This window comes from Equus quagga, chromosome 5 (genome assembly GCF_021613505.1).
Source record: "Equus quagga isolate Etosha38 chromosome 5, UCLA_HA_Equagga_1.0, whole genome shotgun sequence".
In the NCBI taxonomy this organism is placed as follows: Eukaryota; Metazoa; Chordata; class Mammalia; order Perissodactyla; family Equidae; genus Equus; species Equus quagga.
In genome coordinates this window covers 117,740,596-117,757,519 of record NC_060271.1, presented here as the reverse complement: position 1 = coordinate 117,757,519, position 16,924 = coordinate 117,740,596, and the positions used below count along the sequence as shown (strand labels likewise).

General features: G+C 59.8%; 1 protein-coding gene across 1 annotated transcript in view; it reads right to left on the bottom strand.

Moving 5' to 3' along the window:
- Window positions 1-16,924, bottom strand: part of OTOF (otoferlin) — a 101,647-nt gene that overhangs the window by 4,969 nt on the left and 79,754 nt on the right. The window contains exons 16-42 of the mRNA XM_046661853.1: window positions 16,501-16,724; window positions 15,924-16,032; window positions 15,249-15,429; window positions 15,007-15,127; window positions 14,327-14,427; window positions 14,132-14,222; window positions 13,841-13,957; window positions 13,335-13,487; window positions 12,787-12,976; window positions 12,554-12,678; window positions 12,059-12,193; window positions 11,153-11,314; window positions 10,844-10,963; window positions 10,174-10,335; window positions 9,896-10,058; window positions 9,243-9,313; window positions 7,809-7,838; window positions 7,261-7,383; window positions 5,462-5,528; window positions 4,446-4,582; window positions 4,187-4,321; window positions 3,653-3,790; window positions 3,214-3,341; window positions 2,945-3,115; window positions 2,244-2,404; window positions 1,379-1,521; window positions 912-1,000 (exon numbers count right to left, since the gene is read on the bottom strand). Of these exons, the coding sequence (XP_046517809.1) occupies window positions 912-1,000; window positions 1,379-1,521; window positions 2,244-2,404; window positions 2,945-3,115; window positions 3,214-3,341; window positions 3,653-3,790; window positions 4,187-4,321; window positions 4,446-4,582; window positions 5,462-5,528; window positions 7,261-7,383; window positions 7,809-7,838; window positions 9,243-9,313; window positions 9,896-10,058; window positions 10,174-10,335; window positions 10,844-10,963; window positions 11,153-11,314; window positions 12,059-12,193; window positions 12,554-12,678; window positions 12,787-12,976; window positions 13,335-13,487; window positions 13,841-13,957; window positions 14,132-14,222; window positions 14,327-14,427; window positions 15,007-15,127; window positions 15,249-15,429; window positions 15,924-16,032; window positions 16,501-16,724 (3,547 nt within the window). The remainder of the gene's footprint in view (window positions 1-911; window positions 1,001-1,378; window positions 1,522-2,243; window positions 2,405-2,944; window positions 3,116-3,213; window positions 3,342-3,652; window positions 3,791-4,186; window positions 4,322-4,445; window positions 4,583-5,461; window positions 5,529-7,260; window positions 7,384-7,808; window positions 7,839-9,242; window positions 9,314-9,895; window positions 10,059-10,173; window positions 10,336-10,843; window positions 10,964-11,152; window positions 11,315-12,058; window positions 12,194-12,553; window positions 12,679-12,786; window positions 12,977-13,334; window positions 13,488-13,840; window positions 13,958-14,131; window positions 14,223-14,326; window positions 14,428-15,006; window positions 15,128-15,248; window positions 15,430-15,923; window positions 16,033-16,500; window positions 16,725-16,924) is intronic.

Here is a 16,924-nt window from a genome sequence, read left to right as displayed (position 1 = left end):
CCCGGGGTTTGCTGGTTCGGATCCCAGCTGCAGACCTACACATCACTTTTCAAGCCATGCTGTGGCAGGCATCCCACATATAGACTAGAGGAAGATGGGAACGGATGTTAGCTCAGGGCCAGTCTTTCTCAGCAAAAATAGGAGGATTGGTGGCAGATGTTAGCCCAAGGCTAATCTTCCTCAAAAAAAAAATCATTAAGAATTTCAAGATTGCCATCATGAAATAAACATGGGACGCTGTGTGAATCCACGCACCCATGAAGCTGGTCCTGATTCTAGGCACTGAGGGTGTCAGAGCTGGCAGTGACTCCATCCTGCCACTTTACAGATGGGAAAACTGAGGACTAGGGAGGCAAAGCGACCTGGCCGGGGTCAACTAGCAGGGGCAGGTGGCTTGGCTCCTGGTCCAGTGCTCTTTCCACTCTACCATGCTCCTGCCTCTTCTGGGCACTCACTCCTGCTCATCTCATCAGCAGGTTCTTGAAATAAAACGTGGTCGAGCTTCATGACAGCCTGGAGTGGGGACTGTCAGAGAGCGGAGCAGACTCTCAGGGGTTCTGTGTCTTGTGTGCAAGTGTATGTGTGGACATGTGTGTGGGAACCCATGGTAGTGCCATGTGTGTGTGCATGGGCGTGTGGAGGAGAGCAGCAGTGAGGCTGAGAGTCCACTGGAGGATGCTGGCGTGTTCTCATTGCCCTCAACGACCGTACACAGACGGGGGTGTGGCCCCTGCCTCAGCAAAGGGGTCCCATCCGGGGCAGGCCCCACAACTCTCTTGATGGGTTGGTCTGTTCCCCCCACAAGGCCACATGAGGTGCCCAGGGAATGCCAACTGACCATTCCTGGGGCCACGGGGGAGGTGGGAGGGGTGCGGGGAGGGAGGGAGTGGTCCTGGGCCTGAGCAGCTCACTTCTTGGGTTTCCGGGGAGAGATGTCCAGAGGCGTCCCGGGGGCTGGCATGTCCATGGGGAACATGTCCACCCACAGCTCCAGGCGACCCTGAGGAAGAGGGGGCATGGCAGACCTCCCCACAGACTTCTCCCGTCTGCCCAGGACGGCCACCTCTCCTCTCCCTCCCAACCTTTGCTGTCTCAGGACCCATTTCATCAGTTTCCATCCTTGAACGCCAGGAATTCCTATGACATCATCAATAGCCAATCACAGCTTCTGAGGGAGACACCCCAGGTCTCCACATTCTCACTCAAAGGAAAGACCCGTGCCACTGAGTTACCGTGAAGGGCCTTGGTGGGGAGGTGCCCCCAGGCTCTGGGGAATGCAGAGAATAGCATGAGGATCCGTTCTTACGGACTCAGGTTGGGACTCCCCGATTCCAAATACCAAAGGACCTCAGATCCGGACCAGGCGAGCAAGCGTCACCTGCTCGATGCCTGGCTTGTCAGGGTTGAGCAGCGGCCGTGTCTCCACATGTTCCGGCACCAGGCGGCAGCCCACGCGGGGGATGTCCTCCCAGTGCCTCAGGGCGGACAGCGCCACGTGCTCTTCTGTGGGCTTCCTCTGACCTGTGGGTTCCAGCGGGTCAGTCGCACACACGGGCTCAGCAGGACAAGAGACCTGTGCTGGGCTGGGGACTCAGGGGCACAAAGAGGGCCCTGAGCCATCGCCCATCTGCCCATCTCCGTTTTACTGTTGGGGAAACTGAGGCACACAGAGAGAAGTGGCTTGCCCAAGCTCTCAGCTGCCCCATAGGGCCCAGAGAGGTCTGTGTCCTTGGGATTCCTCTGCCTGGGGGACTTGACCAGAGAATCCTGCTGGGCTGTGAGCTCTGGGAGGGGAAGAATCCACTTCCTGCCCCAGCACCCTGAAGGTGGTCAGCACAGATACCTCCCGATTCTCTGGGAAGCGCCACATGAGTGAAGGAGTGGGGAGAGCATAGGGCTTAGAGCCAGAAGGACCTGGGCCCACGACCTCGCTCTGCTCTTAAGAGTCATGTGACCTTGGGGAAGACACTCCAACCCTTCAGGTCTCAGTTTCCTCATCTGCAGGATGGGGAGACTCTCCCTACCCCACAGGGATGCTGAGAGGGAGAAAGAAGGCAGCAAGTGGGTCAGTGCCCTGTAGCAGGAGGTGAAGGGCAGAGGCTCGGCAGACAGGAGTGGGACTCGGGGCTGATGAGCAGAGGGTCTAAGGAGACACCAGGCTGGGCCTCGAGGTCCCACTGCGGGGACATGGGGGTCCCTCCTTGGCCTCTAACACCCCATGGCCGCATCCAGCGCCCCTTTACCATTCTCGTCCTCGATCTCGGAGGGCCCAGTGAAGACGCGGTTGGACACCTTCACTCTCCCGGGGGGCCCAAAGTGGGGGCCATCTACTTTGCCCTCCTTGCAGAGGCGGGTCAGGATCTGGCTGGGCTTCATGGGGTCCCGCCAGATATTGTAGCCATGCCTGTGGGAGGGGACAGACAGGCTTGGTGGGCTCAGGTGGGGCTGGGCCATCCCCAGGTGACAACTGGTTCTGACAGTTCTCTTAAGTTGCCTATCACCCTGGGTCAGCAAGAGGGCCCCGCCCTGGGCTCCAAGCTCAGCTGAGACACTAGGGCTGCTGGAGGCTGATGCCTCAGGTCCCAGGCTCTGGCCCCACGTACCCAGTGTCCCAAGGATGAGCATCCAGCCTCCCCAAAGCAGCACGCTCTGCATTCCACTCTCCCTGCACTGTGCCCACTCCTCTAGAACCTCAAAGACTGCCTTGAGGAAACTGGTAACCAGAGAGGTTAAGGGGCTTGCCCAGGGTCACACAGCCTATCTGTGGCACAGGCCCGTTTGATCCCCAGTGGACTCTTCCTCGTGCACAGTGCTGCCCCTCCTGCCAGCCCACTTTTCTCTCCTTGTCTGCCTCCTCTGTCCTGCGACCCCTCAGCTCTCTCCTCGTCTTGGAATCTGCAGTCCAGGCCCTTGAAGGCCCATGTGCGTGCCCCGCCCCACGCACGTGGAGTAGGTCTGGGCGATGCCACAGGTGGCGCGGTGCTTGCTGTAGAAGCGGTTCTCCAGGTCGATCTTGGTTTCCCCAATGAGGTCGTCGGTGCCGACCAGATCCCAGTCATACACGGCGACCGTTAGCATGGATTCCATGGGGAAGGAGGCCTCGACGTCAAAGGACCTGGCGGGATGGGGGTTGGGAGAAGGGTTGAAGGTGGAGTGGGAGGTGGGCTGGGCAGGGGAAGACAGGGCAGGGGCGGGGGCGCCAGGAGGCCTTACTTCCCAAAGACAGGGTTGAGCTGCTTGGAGATGTAGTTCTCCTTGTCGCGGATGTCAGTCTTGCCTAGCCGGATGGCAATGTAGGGGTCGGCTTTGCCATTGATGTCTGCGGGGTGCAGGTCGGTGGCCTGACATGGGGGAGGGGTGCTCCTGAGCGGGTTCCCCACACCCTCCTCACCTTCCAGTGCCCTCACCCCCTCCCTGATGGTCCCACGATGGTGAAAGGCAGGAGCACTGGCCCAGAGGGAGGAGACTTACTGTGTGACCCTGGGCAAGTCACTGCCCCTCTCTGGGCCTGGGCTTCCTCCTCTATAAAAGGAGGGAACTAGAGCAGATGACCTCCCTGGTGCCTCCCAGCCAGGGGCTGTCAGTTTGCAGCTGCTTCAGCTGCTCCTGGGCGGGAGGACTGGGAAACTCGGGGGATGCAAGGGGGTCTCACCCGGACCACATAGATGCGGACCAGCACGTTGATGGGGTCATTGCTGGGGATGCCCTGGAACATGCCATAGCTGGGGTCGTAGCCGGCTTCCCGGGACACATCCTCTGGGAGTGGCACTTTGTACACGCAGAGGGAGCCCTGGGACGAGGCAAGTATGGATCAGGGTGCAGGTTCCCACAGGCACAGGCAGGGGTGGCATTCAAATCAGCCAACAGCACTGGGGTCTCTGCATCCTGCTGTGGCAGGGCCTTAACCCTGTAGTTGCTGGATCATGCGAGGCATCAGAGCTTCTGGAGGGAGTGGCCATGGCAGTGGCGGGGGTGGGAGAGGCAACTGGGGCGGGGGCTCAGGGCAGATGCTGTTTATGAGCCAGCATGGAAGTATTTCATCTTTCACCAACCAGCATGGCTGACAGCTCCCCTGAGTGTCAGCCCTGGGCTTGGGGGTGAGGAGGAGAGCCGGTGCGGTGGGAGCAGGGGTGCTCAGGGCTCAGGGCCTGGGGCTTAGGGGCTGGGCCTGCGCTCCTCTCCAGACCTTGAAGCGGCCCACGATGCGCTCCTCTTCGGTGGAGCCGTCCTCGTCATCCCCGGTCTTGCCCCGCAGCAGGTTGAAGGTGTGCAGCCAGTCCTCAAAGTTGTCGAACTCAGACTCCAGCTCCTTGGGGTACACCTGAGCCGGGTCGGGCCGTCAGGGGGACGAGGACTGTCCACCGGCCTCTGTCTTGGCCCACCTGCCACCTCCCAGCCCAGCTGTGAGCCCACACCCCTGGTGGGGTCCGCTCCCAGACCCTCACCTTAAGCTCATCGATCTTGGGTTTCTTCTTCTCAGGGGCCTCGGATGCCTGGCCGGGGCCCGGGCTCTGGATCCTCTTCTTCTTCTCCTCCTTCGCTGCCTTTGCCTTCTCCTTGCCCTTCATCAGCCCCTTCAGGCCTGGCCAGAACCATAAAAGGGGGCCTAGTCAGTTTGGGGCAGAAATGATGGAGCAGGAAGGCCTGGGTTGGAGACCCAGCTCCACCGCTAAATTTACTTTGCTAATTTAACTTTGCAAGACTCCGTGTATCACCTGTGAAAGGCAGACAATACTCCCTGACATGTCTGTCGGACACAGGGGCAGGGCACCAATAAGGTCATGCTGGGAATGTGTCCAAGACTGTTGTCACACCCTTTGACAGAGCAGGGCATGGAAGGAACATAGGTCTGGGGCCAGGTCACTTTCCTCTCTGGCCTCAGTCTACTTGTCTGTAATATTAAGAGGGTTTTTCTATATCAGCATTTCCCAAACTGCATTCAGTGGAACACCAGGTGTGGGAATTCTTGGAATACTTTGGAAGAAAGGGTACATCATGGTCAAATAAGTTGGGGAAATATTTTATGCTGTATCTTTTAGAGACTTATAGTAAGACCTGTATATTAAAGGTACTGAGAAGTCCCGCAACAAAGAACTTATTTAACTTATTTGACCCCAGAACCCTCTTTACCCTCCAGAATACCCATTAATAGTGTTCCACAGAAAAGGTCTGGAAAATGCTGGATGAGATGAGCTCTGAGATCCCTTCCAGCTCTGATGTTCTGTGGCTTTAAATGTCTGTCCGTCACTGTGGTTGCTGAACTGGTCAGAGTAAAAGCCACTCTAGATAAGGGCCTAGTCCTGCTCCCTGGTGCCCAGGGTGCCTGATGGTATCTGCTGTTGGCTCCTGCACCGTGAGGGCCCATGGGAGGGAGAAAGAAGCAGCTGGTGTGGCAGGCAGGGGCGCCGGGCCATCCAGGGGTGGGGAGAGGGGCGCAGAGATCCAGGGCTGCGGGGCTCACCGTCAGCGTTGTCCATGTCCTCCCTCTCCTCCAAGTCAATTCCCGAGGCCTCCTGCTGTCGAAGTTGCTGCCAAAAGATCAGGTGAGAGGAGGGAAGGTGGCCTTCCTGGTGAGGGGCTGTTGACCTGTGGTCTCAGACTAGCCTTAAATGCCGAGAAGCATAAACTCTTTCTTATACCAGGTTTCAAACCCAGCATGCGCTCTGCTTAAGTGGGCTGAAAAAAGTTTATGCCGTGTATAATATAACTAGCCGTACTTAGGAGTTTATGATTCTTTTGTGTATTATTTAAGACAGATAGTGTCCTTCAATGTTGCTTCTTGGTGGTATTTTGTTTTTAACGTAGAAAAGTATAACTGAGTAAGAAACTGTGCTTTATTTTCTATCACTCAGTACACCCCACCTACAGGAAACGCAATCACCAGGTTTGAACCAAGGTGCCGTCTGGTGGCAGCCAGTGCGAATTACAGGAGTAGAGACAAGGAGACGACAGGCATGGAGCTCCAGCCTGGTCAACCTGAATCCAGGGGCTGATGGTGGGAGAAGATACAATGAGGTGTCCCTCAATTATCTGTTCTCCTGATCTTTAGAAGTTTTGCTGGGCTCACAGCCACCTGGCTAAAGATTATATTTCCCAGCCTCCCTTGCAGCTAAATGTGGTTACAGGGACTAGATTCTGGCCAACATGAACACAGTGATATGTGCAACTTCTGGGTTGGGCCCTTAAAAGGAAAGGAATACACCTCCTCTTCTTCTCTTTACGCCTTTCTGTGCACAGGTATTAGGAGAAGACAGCGAGCTTCTAACCATACAGATACCAGTACCGAGATGGCAGGGTCTTAGTCCCTGTCACCATCAAGGCACCATACCAGCCTAACCCCCACCTCCTGAGCGATTATGGGAGAAAGAAATGTCTGTCTTGTTCACACCAATCTACCTTACAGCAGCAGCTGAGCCTGTGCCCTGATTAATATGGATGGCAAACATCACACATGGCTTGGGTCACAGAAAGAGTCTGGGGAGAGTGTGGCTGGATCAGCTCAGGTCCTACCAGGGAAACACAATCACAGGCATACGTCCCTCCTGATCAGTAGGTCCGTCAGGGAATGTCCTGAGCTAGGTAGGCAACGCAGAGAAGAGACAAATGAGGAAGAGGAGAAATGCATTTTCTGGAACTTGCAATCTGACTCAGCAGACAGAACCCATGTGCAGGCAACAGGGGAAGAACATTTCACAGCGACAGTGACTGAGATGTGTAAAGTGAGACAGTATGAAGATGTGCAAGTACTAGTACTACTGAGAAATCGTTGTTCCCTTTTGGTTTCTGAGCACATGTTTCTCCTCTTCCTCAAAGGCCACCTCCTCTGTGAAGCCTTCCCTGACTCCCCAGACACTGATGTGCCATTCTTACCACACTGTACTGTATCTGCTTACATGTCCATTTTGCCCAGTAAACTGAGGGCTCCTCAGGCAGGTGTGGCGTCTTCTGGCTCCCATAGCACCTAGGATGGTGCCTGACTCATCATATACGCTCAAGAGATGTTTGTGGCATAAACGGATGAGGACAAGAGAAAACCAAGCCAGGTCAGGTAGGCTGGACCACCATCCTGGAAAAGGTGAGCTCCGAGCCAGAACCTCAAGGGTGTGAGACAAGGCTGTTCTAAGCTCATGTTAAGGGAGTGGGGGAGTCAGCTCTCGTCAGGAGCGGGAAAGAAGCTGGACAGGAGGATCTTATGTGGAGCTGGCGTCACCTCCCCTGGCCCGATTCCTCCTCACCCCTAGCCTAGGCCCGAGGCCTCACCTCCTTCATGGTGTCAATGGAAGCAAAGTACTTGGACCACCAGTCCAGCATGCTGTCATCCGGCTCCTCCTCCGGCTCTGCCGAGCTGCCCTTCTTCTTCCTCTTCTCCTTCTCCTCCTCGGCCTGGAGGGTTGGCCAGGTCTAGAGTCCTACATACGTCCCTGCGCCCTGGCCATTCCCAGAGCCCTCGATAATCTGAGTGTCCCCCATCCATTCTGACTATGTGCTCCCGGGAAGCCCTGGGCTCCATGAGGCTCTGTGGGGCCACCAATGTCAAAGAGGCAGGACCTTGTTTTGTGGGAGGAGGATGCCGTGGCCCAGGGTGGGTCATGACCTGCCCACATGAGCCCCTGGCCAAGGCAGGATTGGCACTCAGGGCCCTTGCCGCTCAAGCAGCTCTCTCCCCCACCCTCTTTGGAGGGGTGTGCTGGCCAGAGCATCCAGGGGCTGGGGGTGGCTCAGTCCCTGACGCTGGGCCCCTTGGCCTGATATCCTATGCCAGTGTCGGGTCCTGTCTCCCAGAGCCCTCCAGATGGGCCCACACTCACCACATCCACCTTGACGACGGCATCAGAAGTCTGCGGAGGAGAACCAAGGAGGCAGGGGCAGAATTAGTCCCCAGGGCCTCATGCAGTGGCCCAGTCAGGAGAGAGGAGGAGGGGCTCATGCAGGGTCATTCACTGTGTGTCTGGAGGCCCTGGGCTCACGGGGTTGACTGTGCACTCACGAAGGCATGCTGCCTGGTGAGCTGCAAAAGGTCTGCTCGGCAGAGGTTTCCTGGACCCTCTGGGTGGGGGCACCCAACCCTGAGAGGGTTGTCAACTCCCAGATAATTTCAAGGGCAGTCAAGGTCGGGGGAGGCGCTGATGCGGCGGGCAGGAGGAGTTCAGTAATTCTGCCTCGATGGAGGCAGCTCCAAACTCCATTTTTCCTCCTTTACCAGGGCAAGTGCCTTCAAAATTAAGTGGCCACACACACAACTGCATAGCTGAAGAGGACTCTGGTGAAACCCCCCACCAGAGCCTGGGGCCTCGGGGACCACGGGGAAGCTCAGGCCAGTGCTGTCCTCTGTCTTGTTCACTGATGGCCTGAAACTAGGGGGTTCCCTCCCTGCCCCCCCAGGAGGAACAGGCTCCGCAGGGAGGAGCTCAGGAGGCCGGCAGCTGAGGGGCACGTGGGATCTCCAGGCGCAGCCCCAGGGCCCTGGCAGTGCCATCCCAGGGCTGCAGGCCCGCCACCAGGCCTGGTCTGCTCCCCTTTCCTGAGAGCTGTGCCCACTGCTCACTCAGCTGGTGGGCCAGGACCCTCTGAGGTCAAGGATTATGGGCCAAGGCAGGGTTGTTTCAGACCAAGCGCAGACCTCAGAAGCCAGGAGATGCCCCAGGCTGTGTAAAGTAAGTGAGGTCGGGAATAAGATGCTGAGGATGTGGTGGAGAGGAAGCCCACTTCCGGCCCCTCAGCACTGTCTGGACTCAGGATGGCCTGTTCCAGGCTGGCCGCCATCCTGCCCTCCCCTGCAGATGCCATCTCCTCAGCTGACAGGTCTCTCTCGGGCAGATAAACGGCCCTAGTCTCAAAGCCAGGAGGAATACGAAGCTTCCACCTGCAAGTCCCTCCCCAGCCCAGGTCTGGGGAGAGCTGTGTGTGAGTGACTGGGATGGAAAACCAGGGACCCTCTGGAAAGAGCAATGGTGTTCGCACAAGGAATCCATTGCCTGAGGTGTCTTGTTGGAGCAAAAATAATTGCAGGCTGTTCCCTCAAATTATTACTGCTCTCTCTGTCTCTCACACGTGCATACCACACTCGTGCACACGTGTGCACAAACATGTGCGAACTGACAGTCTTGCATACCAGGATACAGTTGTTTGCACATGCAGTCAGGGCTGACCCTCCACCATCACCCGCCAAAGGAGGCAGCCAGGTTCCCGGGAAGTGCCACGCGCAGGGGCACATTCCCAGTCAGAGTGGGGCTGACCCTTACCGCATCCAGCTTCACCATGGTCTCCAGCTTCCTGACGGGCACCTCTGGCTCCATGTTCACCACAACCTCCCCTGTGGGGTGAGAGGAGGGGACCCCATTGCACAGCACACGGCAGCCCTGGAGGAGCCTGACTGGACAGAGAAATGGACAGACAGGCAGACAGACAGAGAGGAGTAGGGGTGACAGTGAGAGTCAGAGGTGGCCGGAAAGACCAGAGCGGATTCTGAAGCTTTCTGAGGGGAGAGGGAGGGATGGGGCAGTTGAGGGAGGAAAGATGGGCATGAGGAGAGGGAGAAAGTGAGCTAGAGAGGGCAGCGAGCTGCTGCAGAGTGAAATAGTGGAGGCCGGGCCAGGTGGGAGGCTGGGAGAGAGGCCGGGCGGGGCCGGGTCTCCTCCAGGAACTGGCAGAGGAATCAATCTGCCCTCGGGACCTCTCAGGACATCTCCAGCTCTGGTCCCTTGTGCCCTAGGGTGAGGGGTGGCCCTGGGCAGCTGTCTTTGGCCCCCAGAGTGGGACCTCCCTATCGGCCTCCCCTACACCCACTTGGGCGTGCCCCCGAGGAACAATCTGGCAACTCTGTGGACTAGACTGGGAGCTGGAGCCCCTGCGTGCAGGGCGTGGAGCTGGGCCTGGGCCCGGGGTGTGGCCGTACCCGTGGTGCTCCAGCTGGGGGCCGAGCGGTCCGGGGGCCGGTAGATGAAGCGCCGCAGGGAGCTGACGGCGTGGGAGCCCACCAGAGTGTAGCGGCCGAAGGCGCGGCAGTCTACCACGCGGATGTTCAAGGGCGGGTGCAGTAGCTCATTCTCTGGGAGGTCCTGGGGGTGTCAGCCAAGTAGAGCCTGAGCTCAGAGAGGGGGGCAGAGGCCCCTGCCATGCCCAGCACCCCAGCCGCACCCAGCTCTGCCTGGCTCCACCAGAGCCTGCACCCACCACTTCAAACCACTTGACGAGGGTGTTGAAGTTGGGGTTCTTCTTGTAATTGTGGATCAGGGAGGACTGCACCCCCTTCCCCGCACACTCGATGTCCACTCGCGGCCGGTCCACCTGGGCCAGGTTCACCCGCTTCAGGTCCCGCAGGCCCCAGAACAGCACCTGGGTGAGGGGAGGGGGGTGGAGAAGAAGAGAGCCCCTCAGTCAAGGGAGCCAGCTGTGGGGGGCTGGGCCACCTGAGAAGGAATTGGGTAGTGGGTGGGCAGTGGCTCAGGAGGGGCAGAGCTGGGAGAGCAGAGGAGGGGTGGGTGTCGCCAAGGGGCTGTGGGGGAAGGGTGGGAGTGGGGGCAGACATGAAGCCTGGCAAGAGTCCCAGAACATGGCAGTGTGACTCAGTGGAGACTGGACAGGAACTGGGCTGGGGTGGGAGCCTGGGTCTGCTGCTGCTCCGGGTGTGACCTTGGACAATCACTTCCCCTCCTGGGCCCTCAGTCTCCTTACCTGAAAAATGAGGAGTGGCCTGAGGTTGCTGAAGACCCCTGGGGTTTAGTGCCAACAGTGTAATATGTGCATCTGACCCTTAGTGGCAAGTGAAGGGGCCAGAAAGTGAGAGCACGGCGGGGCCCGACCATGGCAGGGAGAGGACGGGCCGAGCGGCGCCCCCACTCACCTCGATTCGGTACTTGCTGAGCACAGGCCGGATGCCCACAGGCACAGGCATGATAGGACCCCGGTCCACGTCCACCGGGCCATTGATGGGCGGCAGGTCGGCCTTCCCTGCCGGCCCAATCTGGGGACCGGAGGTCATAGTGTCACACCCTGGGGAGCCTGGGGAGGGCCCTCTCCTTCCCCAGGAGTTATCTGCTATGTGATCTGAGGAGACAGGGAAGGCCAAACGGCCCCAGGCTCCCCAGAACCACACCCCCAACATCCGTCAGGGGAAGCCCCGGCCCAGCCCCCCTCTCTCCTGCCACCCCACCTGCAGCAGCTCGAAGGCAGCCAGCAGGTCTCCGGCCGTGGCGTTGCCGCGGTAGATCTGGTAGTACTCGAGCTGGGGCGGGAAGCGGGGTGGGCAGTACGCCTCATCGGCCATCTTCACTAGGGGCTTGGCGAAGGTCCGGCCCATGAAGTCGGCTTTGCCCTGACGCGACAAACAACCGAGGTGGCCTCTGGGTGCTTGAGTTGACCCAGCATGGTCACACCTTTGATCTCATTTAGTCTTCACCACAGCCCGGAGAGTTGTAAGGGGGCAGGTGCGATCACCCCATTTTACAGATGGGGGAAACCAAGTCTCGGGGCCCAGCACAGACTTGCTCAAGGCCACGCTGGCAATGAATGGCAGATGCAGGACTCAGGACTAGAAATAAGGTCCTCCCACCTCCAGTCCAGAGCTGTCTCAGGGTACCCCAGTAGCTGAGGTGGCTTGTAGTAAGTGGCTCCCCAGCTCTGGAGGGGTCACCCCAATCCTTCACTCCCCGACTCGAGAGTTCCCATGCAGAACTGTGAGGCTGTTACTGACTGTGGGCAGCAGGTCGGGGGGCCCCTGGGATGAGGGAAGGCTGAGGACAGCAGGACTTGCTGGCCCATCTCCTGAAGACTCTGGGCCTGAACTCAGTCTCTCTGTGCCAGGAGGTGGGGACGGCCTGGCCTATCTCCTCCCTGAGACCTCAGAGGCCCACAGCGTTGGGAAGGGGTCAGGCTGCAGTGACACCTGGGGCTCCTAGGGGGCTGGTCAGCAGCCCCGACTCCCAGCTTCTGCATTAGCATCCTGACCATGGAGCTCTGGGGTGGGCTGGGGAGGTGGCCGTCAATGCAGGTGGGGTGTAGAGAAGAAGGGGTAGATATGGTGCTGTTAGGGGTTCCTGGTGCCAGAGGCCACCCATACCATGGTGTCCTGGTCGTAGATTTCGATGACAATAATGGGAGGATCATCCCGCAACTCATGAGCTTCACCATACAGCTCCAGGTTGTCGAAGACCAGCATCTGGTCCCAGGTGGGGCACAGGGTCTCATTCAGCACCTGCAGCATGGGACAGGGGGACATAGGTAATAAGTGGTGGTGGGCAGGCAGATGCAGGAGCAGGAGTCACCCCTAGTCACTGTGGCTTCCAGGGAACTCGGGGGGGCAGGTGTGTCATGTTCCCTGACTCTTCCGGGAATCTTAAAATGAAAGCCAATGTGAGGTCTGCTCACCTCACCTTGCTGTCTTCCCTGTCTCCTGTGTTGAATACAGGCACAATTAAAGCCTCTACCTGTGTGGCCTGGGTGTGCACTTATCTGCAAGGCTTCCCTCTAAGGATCTGGGGCACTGGCTGGTCTGTTTCTCTAGGTCCCACAAGCTCTCAAAGCCAGCACCACTCGCTCCTGCCCCGGGCCTCACCTCTGTGCACTGACTTTGGTTGATGAAGAAGACACGGGCAAAGGGGTCTGAGAGGCCGCTGCTGTCAGCGGCAAAGAGGCTGCGAGCCTGGTACATGTGCGCACGGAGCTGGAACGCCTGCTTCTCTGTGGGGAAGAGCAGGCTGAGGCTCCGGGAACAGGTGGTCCCTCCAGTGCCCTCCCGGGGTGAGGACTGGGAGCCAGGGGCCGCCCAGGCCATGAGTCCCCACTCACTGGTGTAGATCAGGCTGATAGGGGGGAAGGAGTGTAGGCCCAGGCCCTGGGCTGCCTTGACCTCCTCGAAGCCGCAGGGCAGGCCACACAGGAAGTCCTTGCGCTGCTTGCTGAGGCCCAGCCACAGGTAGAGCTCCAGCTTGGCCTGTACCGTCCAGCCGGCTGAGCCGAAACCCCGCTTTCCAGGCAGCTGCGGGTGGGCGTGGGGTCAGCTGCCAGAGCCCACGGGGTGAGGAGGGGTCAGGGGCTGGCGGAGACCTTGGTCAGAGCTGGCCATGACCCTCCACGGCCATCCCACTGGGCTAGGGGGAGGGGATGGGAAACCCAGAGCTGAGGGGGATTGGCACGATGGACCCCCCTTCCTGTTCTCTCTCCAGCTCTTCTCTGAGCACCTGCTGCTGGAGGGCTCCACCCATCAGCTGAGGCCTGCCCAACCCTGGGGTAGGGGTGCTGCTCCCTCCAAGGGGGGGCTGACCCCTTGAAAGAAGCCAGATGCAAACACAGGACCCCAGTGCCCCCTACCCCAAGTCTCGGTCCCCTTCCGGCACCTTGAGGAAGAGTGTCTTGACCTTGGCACAGTCCTTGCCCAGCTCCTCCTCGACGATGGAGAAGAGCAGGTCCTTGGATGGCACCCGGGCATAGGCGATGCGCTTGTTGTTGCTCATCATCCAGATGAAGACGTCGGGGATGCTGTGCTGCGGCTGGTGGGGGTGGGAGGGGGTCCGGTAAGGGAGGGGTGTTGTCTCTTGGCTGAGGCCCCCGGAGCCTATCTGACCCTCAGGGTCCCTGCCTCAGGGCCCAGAGGGCCAGGCCTGGGCCTGCAGAGGGAAGGCCCCCAGATTCTGGGTCTTCCTTTGCCTCCCACTGATGGAGCGGTAAGAACACAGGACAGGATGAAGGGCCCGTTCAGCCCTGTCCTTCAACTGCTGGCAGAGCAGGAGGGGCCTCCTAGGTGGTCCAGTCAAACCCCTTTCTGTGCAGCCCCATGTCCCAGCTCCGGTCACTCGAGCTTGGGGCCGGGCACCCTCTGCGTGCACGCCAGCAGGGGCCCCACCTCGTCTGACAGGAAGCGCAGCTTCTGCAGGAAGTTCTGGCACAGCCTCAGCTTGTCCCGCACGGTGTGCCGCTTCACCTGTGCCCGCAGGGTCTTCGCCTGCTGGCCCATGCTCTCCTGTGGGGGGCGCGTGTAAGTGGGGCTCAGGCTGTGACACATGATGAAGGGGGCTGGCCCTGGGGGGCTGTGACCTCAGAGACCGATGTCCTCCCACCTCAGCTTCCCCTTTTCACCTCTAGACCTCCCTCGATCCCCCGTGTGGTCCAGCGTTGAGGACCAGCAAGTCCTCACCAGCTCCCGCATGCAGGACTTGAGGCGCTCCCGGTCGAGCCTGGTGCGGGACGAGTGGCCCTGGTCCTTGTCAGCGAGGGAGAGGAAGCGGCTGGGGAATGGGGAGCAGGGCTTAGCAGAATCCATCGCCAGCAGGAGGCCTGCAGACACCTCCTCCTCTGCCCAGTCCCCCACCCCGCTGTCCTGTGCTCTCACTGGCAGCCGCAGCTGAGCTCCTCCAGCACGCCCCGCAGCCGACGCTCCGGGTAGGACTTCTCCGTTTTGATCATCTCCTGCACATCGTTCATGCCTTCTTCCTGTGAACCAGGAGGGCGGGGTGAATGCTGAGCCACGGCGGCCCCAGTAAGCTCCCCCAAATGTCTCCCCTCATTCATCAGGGGCAGTGAGCCGCTAGTGACCTGGGACCTCTCACTAGCGCCACCCTCCAGTGTCCCACCATCATAAGGAAACAACCCATTTCCCAGGTTCTGTTTTCGGAGTCCGGAGGCCTTCATGTTCGTGGGTCTTCCGTTCCTGAAGGAAGATGCCACCTCCGGGCTCTGAGTCTGTGGTCCTGGTGGAGCCACAGGGGCTGGGTGGGCAGAACTCAGGGCTAGACGGGGTGGGAATGCAGGACAGAGGGGCTACTAGCCAGGGTTCCCAGATTCCACTCTGGGTAGCCCTTGCGCCCTCTGCCTGCTCCTCTGACCTGGGGTGAGTACAGGAACAGAGATCCTGTGGGGGCCATTCCTGCAGCCCCCCCGCCCTCCAATCTCCATTGGAGGCCAGCTGCTGGGCAGATGGGCCTTGTGTGCTGCAAGGGAGGCTTCCAAGCTGGGCGAGGCCCTCAGATGGCACCCCTTCCCCATCCCCTCCCACCCCGGCCCCGCCCTGACCAGCTTGTCTGCGATGTGGTCCATGATGTTGGCATTGCAGAGGCGGCGCCGCTGGTCCGGCCACCAGCTCTTGATGTAGATGCAGGGCTTGCGCTCCAGGTAGGGCAGGTGGAAGTAGTTCCTGGGGCGGGAGGAGGAGGGAGGTTGAGGATCAGGGCCCAGGGAGGTGGGAGGGCCGGACCCAGAGAGAATGGGAGGCAGCAGGCAGGCCCTCCCAGGACCCTCTCTGCCACCCGGCTTACCTGTCAGTGATCTGGGGCCGCATGGGTGGAGTGGAGGAGACTGAGGCCAGGTCCCCACCCTCGTCGGTCTCATCGTCACTCGAATTCTGGATCAGATCTACTTCTTCCTCGTCCCCAGGCTCTTTCCGAGGTCGAGGCCGCTGGGGTCGGGACAGGCCATCAACTTCGTTCCCATAGTTGCCTGGAGGTGGAAGGGGGCATGCAAGGGCACGGAGTCCTTCCCCGACGGGGTCCCACCCTGCTCTCCAATCCAGATGTTGCCTCGGGTTTGTGGAGGGAAGAAGGAAAGTCAGGGAATGGGGAAGGTGGTGGGGGTCTGTGCCAGCTGGGACACAACAGAACACCACCCAGAGGAAGGCGCCTGCGTCTTCCACCTCTGCAAAGATCTCGCTAGGAGCCCGGATGACCACTGAGCTCAAGGTCCAGCTCAGGACGTGGCCCGTATTCCCGCTCTCTCCTCCCTCCCTCTGCAGGGAGGGCTCCTTTCCTCCCAGATCCCAAACACAGCCTAGCCCTGCAGGTGGAACTAGGCCCTTGTGGGACCCTTGTGGGTGCTTGAGGACACGCGGAGGAAAGCCATCAAAGTGTCCCTCCCCTGCGGGCTCTGGAGCAGGCCCAGTGGTTACCACCCAGCACCCCCAGGCCTGCAGACCAGTCTGGGAGCCCAGCACTCACCTATGGTGACCTCAAAGGTGACTGGCTTGTCTCCGTTTTTTCTGTCGATCATTGAGGCCTCCAAGAAGGCTCCAAATAGAAAGAATTCTTCCATTTTCCCCGTGCAGCTCTGTGGGGAAGGTGGTTCAAATGGTCGCTAAACCTTAGTGGGGCTGTTGGGCCTGGGCCTGGGCCAGGCCTCCTCCTAGCATCTCACGGCCAGGCCCTATGGGCTGATGGTGGGGGATATCCCATCCAGCTGCGAGGCTGGGCAGCCCAGACCCTGAAGGCCCAATCCTTTCGCCCTCCAGCCTGGATGTCCCTGAAGGAAGGGCTGGCTCTGTGCACCACAGGGACAGCCATGGCCAGGAATGGGTAGAAATGAGGCTCCATCTTGGGACCTCCGGGCAGACTGCAGGCAGAGGTTCCTCTGAGGGGTTAAGTGGGGGCCCTGCTTCCTGGAGAGGGAGGCCTCATCTTGGGGTCTGGCCCCTGGGTAGGCAGGGCAGCAACAGGCAGAGCCCAGGCCCAGGTTGTCGTGGCAGGAAGGGGGCTGAGCTAGGGGCTCTGGAGGACAGCACAGCCCCCCGGGCCTCACCTCCGAGACGGGGGTGGTCTGCTCCACCTGCACCTCCGTGGAGCTGGTGAGCTCAGGGTTGGAGGTATCCAGGATCTCCACAGCCAGGCCCAGCATGAGGCGGGCGCGGAAGGACACTCCCTCCCCCAGGCCCTCATTCAGGTCCTGGTGCTCGTCCAGCAGCGTGTAGTTGCGTGTGGAGCCGTACATATTCACCCAGGCTGGGCCCAGCGTGGGCAGGAAGCCTGCAGGCCGTGGCAGAGGGAGGAGGGGCCTGAATCACACCCAGGGATCCCTTGGCGGGGAAGGGAGCTCTTCTGGGGGCTCCTGGCCTTGCTGGTGAAACGTTTGAGGCAGAAGAAAGCCTGCAGGGGAGCCCATGGCTCATGAGGGGCTGTGTGCGGGCAGGTGTGGGGCAGCCTTCTCACCAGCAGGGGGCACTTTC